The sequence below is a fragment of the Punica granatum genome, chromosome 3, assembly GCF_007655135.1.
Source record: "Punica granatum isolate Tunisia-2019 chromosome 3, ASM765513v2, whole genome shotgun sequence".
Lineage (NCBI taxonomy): Eukaryota > Viridiplantae > Streptophyta > Magnoliopsida > Myrtales > Lythraceae > Punica > Punica granatum.
The window spans coordinates 29414032-29426078 of NC_045129.1; the positions used below are offsets into that span (position 1 = coordinate 29414032).

A 12047-nucleotide genomic window follows, 5' to 3' on the forward strand; every position below is an offset into this window, starting at 1 on the left:
GCTGCCACCGCGTGTCAACATCCGACTGGACGAAACCTGTCCTCGCTCTTGTCCCAGAAAAAACCTGTCCCTGAATTGAAAGCCACAAAGCGGATCCACCCGGGACACGACATCGTAATCCAAAACAATCGTGATTAATCACGACCAGAATATGACTCATACAAAATGAATTTCGAGCTTTTAGTGAATTACAAATTTTATCGGGAATATAGAATTTGAAAATTCGTTCTGAAAATATTTCGTGTCTATAGTTAAGAGACCCCTGAACGAGATTAAGTTAAACATCCGAAATTTTTTTTATATTAATAATAAACAAAAAAGAAGATCGAGATTTTCTCCCACTTTTTCTCTGAACAGAGTCACCGATGACACGTTCCACCTCCATCACAAAACCAGAAAAAAAAAAAAAATAACAAACAAACAGAGAAAATTTCCCTTAATAACAATTATTGATCGAAGCCACTGCTGACTCAGCCGTCCCAATCTATCTACTCTTATAAAAGCGCTGCCCTTTTCTGACGTGGACCCTAATTTTCCTCACTAGAGAACTAATCATTATCCTCCACGTCATCTATCATAACACTTTCTTTTTTTTTAGCAGGCTTTCTTATTCCTTATTATTGCTTATTACTTATGCGCTTTCTAATCTCAACATTTATTTTTTCTCCCTTTTCGGATAAGTTTATTATTAAGAGATGTCTATGTCTGATCTCTTATGGTCGCATATCATCCCGAAGTCGTGTGAGCTTGTCAGAGCGCCGCATCCCATAGACTGAACATAACCCATGGAATTTAGCCTTGGATAAGATTTGAACCAAGATAAGATGTCAATTGTGTCTTGTTTTTACAGGCTATATCAAGAAAATTTTTTTTAATGTTTTTTACCCATGAAGCTACATCCTCTACCTTAAGGTTGGTGTAGCAAATTTGCATTGTTTAATAATGTATTTTGTGATTAAGTTTATCTTTTCTTTTATATTGTTATTTTTTTGTTTTCTGTATGAGTCTTTTTCTTTGTGGAGATAATTAACAAAATTTATTCAAGTTAATTACTATGTTTGCCTATAAAACCCATACTCTCCCCTTCACAAACCTCTCCTTTCCTCCTTTCATCTTTCTCTAATCCTAATCACCTCTCTCTCCGCACATATCAAAACAACACTTCCTTCCTTCCTCTGCTTATTCATTTCCGGAACCCCGGTCATTCGATCGTTGTAACCCCATTGAGTGAGGACGAGTAGAAGTATCGATAATCTCGTATTGATTTCGGTATTGATTTCTGGACAAGTCCACCGAAAATGGAGATTCCTGTGTTAAACAGGATAAGCGATTTTGAGTCGGGTATAAACTCGTTGCAGAGCCAATCCCTCCTCTCTCTTTCGGGCGTCGAAGGGATCTCGAAAGCTTACAGCTTCTGGAAATGGGGCGCTTTGATCCTGGCAATCCTCGCCTCCTTCAGCGCCATAATTAAGAGAATCAAAGTCCTCATCGTCAAGTTCAAAAACGACACCGCTTCGCTCCAGGAACCCCTCCTCAGAGTTCTCGACGACGACGACTCATCGGGCGACACGTGCTCACAGTCCTCGTCTTCCTCGGACTATTACGAGGAGGACGACGAGGACGAGAACGACGACCGCGAGCTGATTCGGGGATCGCCAGCTGAGGACGGGCGGCCGCGGACCGACGAGATATTCCAAGTGAAGGGCTGCGCGGGTTTTAATTTCCTTGAGAGTCCATGGCTGAGCCGGAGCTCCTCCGGCCTGCGGCGGCGGCGCAGCATCGGGGACCACTTCTCGGAGTTCGCGAGCGGGAAGAGCGTCGTCAAGCTGTGGGACAACCTCGGGCTGGGGTTCGGCTTCGAGCTCGATGGAGACGATTCATCAATCTCATGGAACGCTGACCAATCCTCGCCGCCCTCATCTTCCGCGTCGCCGCGGGCTTTGATCGTGAGCAAGCCTTCCGCCGCTGGGCTGGGTTTCTGGGACTCGCGCGCCGGTGGCATGAGGCCCGCCATACTCGCGGAGTGGGGCCCGCACGTCGGGAACGCCGACACCGTGGGCCGCGGGGGAGTTCGGAAGCTGTACCTGAGCGGCGGCGGCAAGCTGGCGGCTGTTGGGGATTTGAGGAAGGTCAACACGCTGTTGGACAACGTAACGGAGGCTGACGTGGAGACGTGGTGGGACGCGGACGCCGTTGTGGTTAACGACGAGCTCGTTGGCGGTGGGTCGGTTCGGAACGGCCCCGGCTCGGCCGTGACTCGGTGCTGCGACGCAGTCCGGTCCTACCTGTTTTTCTGAGGGGGAAGAAGAAATTGAAAAGTCCCCCTACCCTATTTTTCTTCTCGCTCTTTGTTTTTACTTTGAATTAATTAATCAATCAAAATGAATGGTAGATAGTCAAATCTCATCTTAGGAAATGCGGTCGAGATGACACATTGTACATATTTGATTTCCTTGATATTCAACCCTCTTGGCATCATGCTTTAGTTTTACTTTGTTTCTATTTTGTTTAATGAATCAGATTATTTTTTTCTTTTCGAATTATGAAAGAGTTTCCTGAAGTTAAATAAAAATTTTAATAATTAATAGACAGGTACAAGTAATCTCACATGAGAATCAAATTCGTTAATTGACAGATGAAAGCGCATGTTATTGCACTACATTCCCATTCTCGATTTTTTTCCCCCTTAGATCTAGCTGTCTTCGGTTGCGTGGCTTGTGGTTGGGCAAATCTTAATTCAATTAAAGAAGGCGCTCGTGTATCACGCGTCAATGGCCAATGGGAAAACTAATGAGACAGAAGCTTCTAAGTTAGATTAAATGAATTGTTCTTTTTTATTTTATTTTCGGTGATCAATTAAATAAATGGCTTTCGATATGCTAATGATTGAGGACGAATAACACTTTCTTCGGAGAGACGGAAGGATGAGATTGTAGTATTTGAAAATGGGGCATGAGAGTGATCAGGTCGAGGTGTCATGTAGTGCAAATTGCAAAACCACCAAGTAAAAAAAAAAAAAAAAAACAAAAGAGTAAGTGCATGCGCATCGCAAAAGGGAAGAGACTTTTAGAAAGGGTAGTGCACCATACGCGATTAACAGAGATGTACTGCACAAGCTTGCTCGCATGGTCTGAATAATGCGGTGGGATGGATCCAAATCAGCTCCGGTGACCCATCCACGATTTCCGAGCAGCTCGAGCAGTTTAAAATTACAAACAGAAGCCGAATCGGAGGTAGCGGTCCTGGTTATGTCAGGATTCCGATTTGGACCTCTAGTACCTCAATTTAGCCTGTACTTAAAGCGGAAATAATTTAGAAAGAGAATCCCATTAGATAGAGTGTGAAATTAACGTCTCGTTTGGTTTTACAATCTTATTTTAAAATTTTAATTCTAACTTTAACTCTACTCACTATACAATAAAAATTAACTCTTCCAATTCAAAAAGTTGGTCCCCATATATAAACTCACATATAACTTCATTATACTCAATTCAATTTTTAATACAAAATTCTTTTAACTATTCATTACTTTTTCATACTTTTTCTCATAATTCAACAACACAATCATTACAATTCAATTAAAATCAAAACTCAACTATACTTAACTCTAAAACCAAACACACATTAATAACAAAAAGTGTCACAAGAGAAAAATATAAGTACAGTGAAATATTAAGAGTGCGTTTGGATTTAGAGTTGAGCTGAGTGCGTTTTAATTGGTTTGTAATGATTATACTGTTGAATTATGAGAAAAAGTGCGAAAAAGTAATAAATAATTGAGAGAAAGTAATGATTGTGTTGTTGAATTGTGAAAAAGTAATGAATAGTTGAGAGAATTTAATATTAAAAATTGAATTTAATGGTTAAAAAAATTTTAAAAATGAAAAAAAGTAATGATTGTGATGTTGAATTAAAAATAAGTGGAGTTCAGTTGAGTTGAGTTGAGTTAAAAAATTTTCAAAAAACAAACACACCCTAAGTTTTCATGACTTAACCCTATGTCTTTGTGGCTTTCTCTATTCTATAAGTGTGCACAGATATCGAGTATACTTGGAACTGGTTGGAACTTATTCGTTAGTAGGGTCCAAGTAGCTCATAATGAAAATAGGGTAGGGTCCGGATATTATAAAAAGGAATCGGTGAAAATCAGTTTCGATTGTGGTTCTTACATATAAGGTATCCAGAACTTGAACCTGAACCTGAATCGATATCCAGAACCGAATAATATTTTTCTCCATTATATATATATATATATAGTTATATTTAGATATTCTTATATTTAAAAAATATAGTCACTAAGTTTTTTTTAAAAATCTAAATCTATATCGACGTTATGTTTTGCATTATTACTAATTATGGATGAGACATTTTCGATTTTATTTAGTGAGATAAAAAAATTTACAAGTTCTAACAGGGTACATGAAATATGTAGTATAATACAGGTTCCGGGTATATTCCAGTTTCATGATTCAACATGGTAGAGTCTGATTTCAAAATCTTATAATATGTCTCTTACAGTAGGGACCGGGTATAATGAAAAAAGGATACCCGAACCCGCACATCCCTACTCTATTCATACTATCCCCGACTTCTTAATGACACCGATTATAGGGCCCATTACTGGGCTCTAGAACCCTTGTGGCCATCAAGTGTCGGGCCAAACAAAATCCAAACCTTAATAAGATCCATTCGATTTCCTTGTTAAGATTTTCTATCATTGTGAGTTTGACATTGGGCCACCACTTAAAACCTATTTCTTTCTTGAGTCCACTAACACTTTGGTCCTTCAATTTTTCAATTGTCAGCACTTGACTGTCTGAATTTTCAAAATCGAGAATTTGGTCCCTAAATTTTCAAAAATCATAACAAAATGGTTCTTTTAGGGACCAAACTGTTGGTCAAAAAAAGGCTAAAATGACCATTTTGTTGTGATTTTTGAAAATTCAGGTACCAAATTCTCGATTTTGAAAATTCAGGTAGTCAAATGCTGACAATTAAAAAATTGGAGGATCAAAGTATTAGTAAACTCTTCTTCCTTCTATTCCGTATGTATCAAATTTGTCATATTTTGAAAATGGTCGAGCTCTAGTTTAACTTACCCTATTCCTTGATGAATTGAGTTGGTTTTCGGTATAACTCCTTCAACTCCTGAAGCCGTTGTTAAGATATTAGACGCTAGATGCTAGACGCTAGGCGCTAGGCGCTATGCGCATATGCTAGTCAAGAAATTTATTACTGTAAATTAAAAATGTTTGTTAGTCTTTAACTTATCGAATTTCTCGTTCATTGCTAATCAACTTTCTTCTCTTGAAAAAGCAACATAAAGAGAAGAGCCCCCACTTACCTTTATTAAAAAAAAAAGGAAAAAAACAGAGAGAGAAGAACCCAAATGCAAATAATATAATAGTTTGATTCTTCTTCCCTTTTTTTTCAAATTTTCTATAAAATTTCTACATGATTGTCGTTTATAATGGTAAATACAAAAAAGCAACTCACATATATTTTTCATCATAAAGGAGGTCCATCGACCTACAATGAAATAAAAATCTTAATAACTAATAAAAGGACACGACTAGTTCCACAATGAGTATTGAACCCGTGACCTCTTGATTATCAAGCGAACACATTCGCTACTGTGCTACATCCTTTTTTCGTCTCACATAAACTTTTAGATCTTGGGTATATTGCACTATATAACCTAACGTTGATAGATATTCTTAAATTTATCCTAACGTCGATTTTTGCCTGAGGTATCCCAACGTTGCTAATTTGATGTCACCATCTAGCCACAGGGGATTGTTGGTGAAACAAAAATAACAATGTTTGAATACTTCAAGTAAAAAAAAAAAGATGTTGGGATAGATCTAAGAATATATGTCAACGTTAGGCTATATGATATAATAAACCCTAATGTATTTAATGAACTATGTACCATATTAAGTCAAGTGTCATTTATCAATTGACTGGGATAAAAATGGTCACTCAAAGCAATGCCCATTCTTCCTACTTAAATAGGTAACTTCAAATCAATATATAATATATAATGCCTAAAATAGTTAATCCGGTTACGCCGCGTGTAGTGTTTGGCCTTTCCAGCTTTCGCCATGTGTCACCACGTGAGTAAGTTTCCATGTGGATTCTATCAACTGTGTATTGCTATGTGTTCAAGTGCCTCTTTAATTACAAGATTAAAAATTATGCAATCAAATCTATATATAAAATCAAACGAAAAAAATATTATTTTAATAAAAATAATAATTTCAATCGAATTTAACTTTCAAATTGGTAGGATCAATATATAATATATAATGCTTGGAACAGTTAACCAGGTTGTGCCACATGTAATGTTTGACCTTTCTAGTTTTCACCTTGTGCCGCCATGTGTGTAAGTTCCTATGTGAATTCCACTAACCGCATGTTGTCGTGTGTTCAAGTATCTCCTTAATTACAAGATTAAAAGTTATCTAAGCAAATCTATATATAAAATTAAACGTAAAAATTACTTTAATAAAAAATAATTTCAATTGAATTTAACTGTTGAATTGGTAGGATTGCAATAATTTTAGTACAAAAAAATACACATGGCAAAGTGTTGAATTTGATTAAAATAATTATTTTATGTTTACACATTTGTATAAAATTTTGAATTCATTCTTATTCGTTTTTAAATAAATGAATCAATAATGGGATTATTGTACATGATTTTCTGAATAGGTTTTTAGCTAGAAAAAATTAGAAGGAAATTATGTATGATATTTTGAATTAAAAATTAATTAATAATAATATTTTTTGCTTAGTAAGTTAATTAATATCTTACACGTATTAAAAATTTGGAAACGCCAACTTAGTTTAGGTAGCCATGATCATGATTGTTTACTGTTGTAAAATTAAAAAAACGTATTTATCATTAAAAATCAATTAATTCAGAAAGATGATAGTTAAAATTCAACAAAAAATAAAGGATATAATAAAAATAAGAAAAAAAAGGGACATAATAATTTTAGCAATAATTTTAGGATCTCTATCTCTATTATGACGGAGAGTTGGATATCTCTCATAAATCATAGCAGAACATTAAAAAAATAAAAGAATATCTCTTACTAAACATATTTATCCTTGCTTAAGTATTTCTTTGCATATATGAAATTGTTCTTATAATGCATGAATAATTCATAAATTTTTCTTTTACATAGATTTTTATTTTTGAAATTACTAAATATTTTGTATTAGTATCTCCAAATTGATACACACATATATATATATATATATAAATTTGGACCTATTTATTAAAGTTTGGGTGAACTTTACTAATACATAGATAGATAGATAGATAGATAGATATGAATATATATATATATATATATATACACACTACATATATTTTGTAAATAAAATATTTTGTCTATTTTCCCCTTTGACAAATTGTAGACTATTTTCCCCTTTGACAAATTGTAGACAAAGTTTACAAAATTCAATGATATTTATCATTCATTTCCATATGTTATAATTCTTTAGATGTAGCATTAATCATTCTAATATTTAGTCATTGTGATGATAAATTTATTTGAATATTATTAAGAGTTAATTCATATTTTTAGTTCCATGAGTTTTTCTATCCAATTTATACTTTCATATATCATTACACTTTTCGACACTAACATAAACTCTTCTAGGAAAACCTAAAGATTTATATAACTTCTAACTTTAAACTCTTAGTAAGATTAAACCGTACGTTCCTACATTATATTTAAAATATTTATAATAAAATATAGGAGTTTTTACCCAAAATGGCCCATGGTTTACCCATTTTGTCAAATATATCATATGTTTTTTTTTTCAGATATATCCCATGGTTTACTTTTTGCATCAAATTTATCCCGGCGTTATCTTTTCCGTCGATATCTAACGGCCGTACTGACGTGTCATGTGGAGCGATAGTGAGCCATACTTGCCACGTGGGCGCCACGTCAGCACAGCCGTTAGATATCGACGGAAAAGATAACGCCGGGATAGATTTAAAGCAAAATGTAAACCATGAGATATAGCTGAAGAAAAAGAGAGAGCATATGATAGATTTGATAAAACGCGTAAATCATAAGTAATTTTAGGTAAAAACTCCTAAAATATATAAATAAAAAAGAACAAATCATTAAAGTTTCTATAGTGTGATTTATAAGTTATATCATTTCCAATTCATAAAGTAGTTTCATAGGAGCAATTTCATATCTAATTTATATTTCAGTTTTTCCAAAATATGCTTGAACTCTTCTACAAAATCTAACAAATTCATAAAAGCTTTTAGATTTATTTTGATTATCCTATATTTAAGGATTAATTTTGATAATACGGGAAACAAATATTTATATATAGAAGAAATTTTATTTCTTATGGCATCAATTTACATATAATAATTGATTCAGAATTTGACAAAATATCTTACTCTTAAATAACTTTGCAAAAAAAGGAGAATACAAAAATTTTGAACGTATAAATAGTGGCAAAATAGATAAAAGGATACTTTAGAAGAGATTTATTTACGATATCGTACTTCTAATATTGTAACTGAATTTGATATTATACATTAAAAGGCACTTCGGATGTTCATAAGTTCAACATATAAATATATATCTAGACAGCAAAAAAATCAGAATAGTGTGTACATTACTTTAAACCTAAATTCAAACACAAAAAAAAAAGAGAGCTGTTCTTACATGTGCATATGAATAGTATTCGAAATCCATGATTTTCAGAGAAAAAAAGTAGGAAAAACACTTTTGCATTGATGATGAGAATGCTCATCATATGACCTTTCTCTCATATTATCGGATTCTCCATTTCGTAGATAGATTGGTAGGAAATCCCAAAGGATGGACCACCATTTTGTTCTTGAGTCATGAACGTCAATATAGATGTATATGTGCAAATTAGACTAGTGGTACATATCATCTATATATATGGAAAGATTTTAATAGGATTTTTATTACCGCTTATTAGTATACCTTATTATTTTTTGAGAAGTTATATATGGTAATAATGTAGGTATTAGTTTTAACAAATAATTTCTATAATTTATTATGAAATAAAAAGCACGAAACTAAGATTAAATTTTACTTTATGAAATTCTTAGTTTGTGAAATTAATTTTAAATAAAATCATAAACATATTAATTTGAACTTTTAGATATCCATTCATGTACGTCACCCTTGGTCGTTATATTAAGAGGTGACAAGAATTCATTCACTTGTGAAAATTTTTTGTACTTAAATTATATAAATGGCAAGCTGAAAATTGATGTACATAAATTGTAGGTCCATGAATGTTAGGAAAAATCCACAGGCTTACTTCAGATTTCGATCTATCCGCAATTCAAAAGCTTAATCTAATATGTTGATAGACCATTATCTCTAATAAATTTATGGATTTCCTCTCAACTTTTCCATGTGAGATTACCTCTAATACCCGCACTCACTATTCTCCATATACGAGAGAAACCATCCCAATAATTATCCCCCTTCTCGATTATGTGGAGGACTTCGTCGTAATCCTCGTGACACGACGGCAAGCAACACACTAGACTCGACTAACATCGAGTCGAGCTTTCACTTCCGGACTAGGATACCCAATTATTATGCCCTTCACTAGCTACGAGTTCCACACTCAGGCCTTGGTGTCGTGTGGGTTTCCACACATATGTGTGTGCGCTTTTCTAAGATCGTTACCTTGGGCTCTGATATCATTTTAAATTCTACTAGGCTTACATGGGCTTGGACTCAACTTTCAACTCAAAAACTTGAGCTTTGTATCGAGGCCGTGAGTTTTATGTCTTCAACCTGTAGGCCCATTTGTTCTTCAATGTTCTCTTACCTTGTGATAGCTTCACTAAGTTATATGTGTGATTCTCAAACAAGGAGTTCATCTCCTCATTCATCGCCTTCAACCAGTGCTCCTTGTACTAATGTGCCACGGCTTCATTATAGCACTCAGGTTCTTCCCCGTCAGTCAGTAACACATACTCATGAGGCGGATATCTTGTAGAATGTTGTCTTACTTTGTCAGATCTTCTAGGTAGATTATCTGTAGGCTCTAACTACAACCGCGAGCCTGTATCATCCTCGGTCACATCATCATCTACTTGAGGAATCTCACCTCCAGTCATGGTTTCTTCATACTCGGCAGGTACCTCTTCCACTTGATGTTCTACATCAACCGGTACGAGAATAGAGATCTCGTGAAGACTGCTTATTCTGGCCTTCTCTAACTTCTGCAAATCCTAGATTATCTAATCCTCAAAGAACACAACATCCCTGCTCCTGATGATCTTCCTACTATCAGGGTCCCAAAACCTGTACCCGAACTCTTCAAGTGCATACCCCAAGAAGATGCATTGCTTTGCCTTAGCATCTCGAGGAATGTGAACAGATGCCCTGCACCCAAACACTCGGAGATGCCTATACGACACTTCATTGCCGGTCCATACTTGCTGGGGTACATCTCCATCAAGTACAATTGACGGTGTAAGATTAATAAGATCAATCGCTGTCCTCATTGCCTCGCCCCAAAAGGACTTAGAGAGTTTCGCCTGAGAAAGCATACAACGAACCTTCTCAATAATTGTGCGGTTCATCCTCCCTACAAGCCCATTCTGCTGTGATGTTTTCGATGCCGTCTTCTCAAGTTTGATCCCACGAGTTCTGTAATAGTTCTCGAAAGGACCCCTGTACTCACCACTATTATCAGCTCTGACACATTTCAGCTTCATGCCCGTTTCTCTTTCCACTACTACATGGAAGTTCTTGAAAATCTCAGTCACCTGATCTTTAGTCCTCATAAAATAAGCCCAAACCTTCCTGAAGTGATCATCTATAAAGGTCACAAAATAGAAAGCACCACCAAGAGATCTATCCGACATGAAACAAATATCAGTATGCACAAGATCAAGTATATGATCGCATCTAGAGGGACGACTTCTAACAAAAGAAACTCTCATCTGCTTACCAGCTAAACATTGATCACAAGTGCTCAAGTGTATACCTTTAACGGACAAAGACTGCTTTCTAGCAAGAATTTGAATACTTTTCTCACTGATATGCCAAAGTCTCTTGTGCCATAGCTCGATAGGATAATCCTCAGCAACATTAAGCTGACCAGAGTTGTGCCCGGCATACAGCCTGTAGAGAGTGTCGGTCTTCTGACCCCGTGCTACAATCAACAAACCCTTGGAGAGCTTCCATCTCCCACTGCTAAATTCGTTACTGTAGTCTTCATCATCAAGCTGACCCGTCGAGATTAAGTTAAGGCGAATTTCTAGAACATGCCTTACCTTCTTCAGAAGCAACTTGCAATCAAGCTCGGTCTCTAGATAGACATCACCAATACCGACAATTTTGCATGACTATCAATTCCCCATTCTCACATAACCATAGTCCCCGGTAGTGTAAGATGAGAAGAAATCCCAATGAAGAGTGACATGAAATGAGGCACCTGTATCTACAACCTAGGTAGAATCCTGACGCATGAGATTCACATAGACTTCATCACAAACAATGTAGGTCTCTCCATCAGATGTCACTGCTGTAGTGCCGTCTTCTTTCTTGCACTCATCGTTGCCATTCTGATTCATCTTCAGAGCTCTACACTCCATTTTTTAGTGTCCTTCTTTTCCACAGTGATAGCAAGTGACCCCTTTCCTTGTCTTCAAATTTGATCTACCCCTTGATTTGTCACGTGATTTACCATACTTGGAAGATGAATTTCTGCTTTGACTTCTCTCCCGTTGTTCAGTAACCAAAGCTTTAGACTGAATGGAAATCCCAGGGCCTTTTCTTCTAGTCTCCTCATTAAATAAACTGTCTGTCACCGTGGCCAATGATAACTTCCCATCTGGTGTAGAATTGCCCAATGCAACCATAAGTGTGTCCCAATTATTTGGTAGAGTCCTTAAAAGTAGATAAGCTTGTAACTCATCGGGTAATATTATCTCCAAGTTCGTCAACTGGTTAACAATATCCTGAAAATTACTCATGTACACAGCCATACCACCTCCATCC

At 35.8% G+C, this 12047-nt stretch overlaps 1 protein-coding gene across 1 annotated transcript; it reads left to right on the forward strand.

The window, feature by feature from the left end:
- Positions 1-1067: 1067 nt before the first annotated feature.
- On the forward strand, positions 1068-2491 carry LOC116198735. The gene has a single exon (XM_031528956.1). The coding sequence runs from the start codon at positions 1299-1301 to the stop codon at positions 2295-2297; it is 999 nt and encodes a 332-aa protein (XP_031384816.1). The 5' UTR covers positions 1068-1298; the 3' UTR covers positions 2298-2491.
- Positions 2492-12047: the final 9556 nt, after the last annotated feature.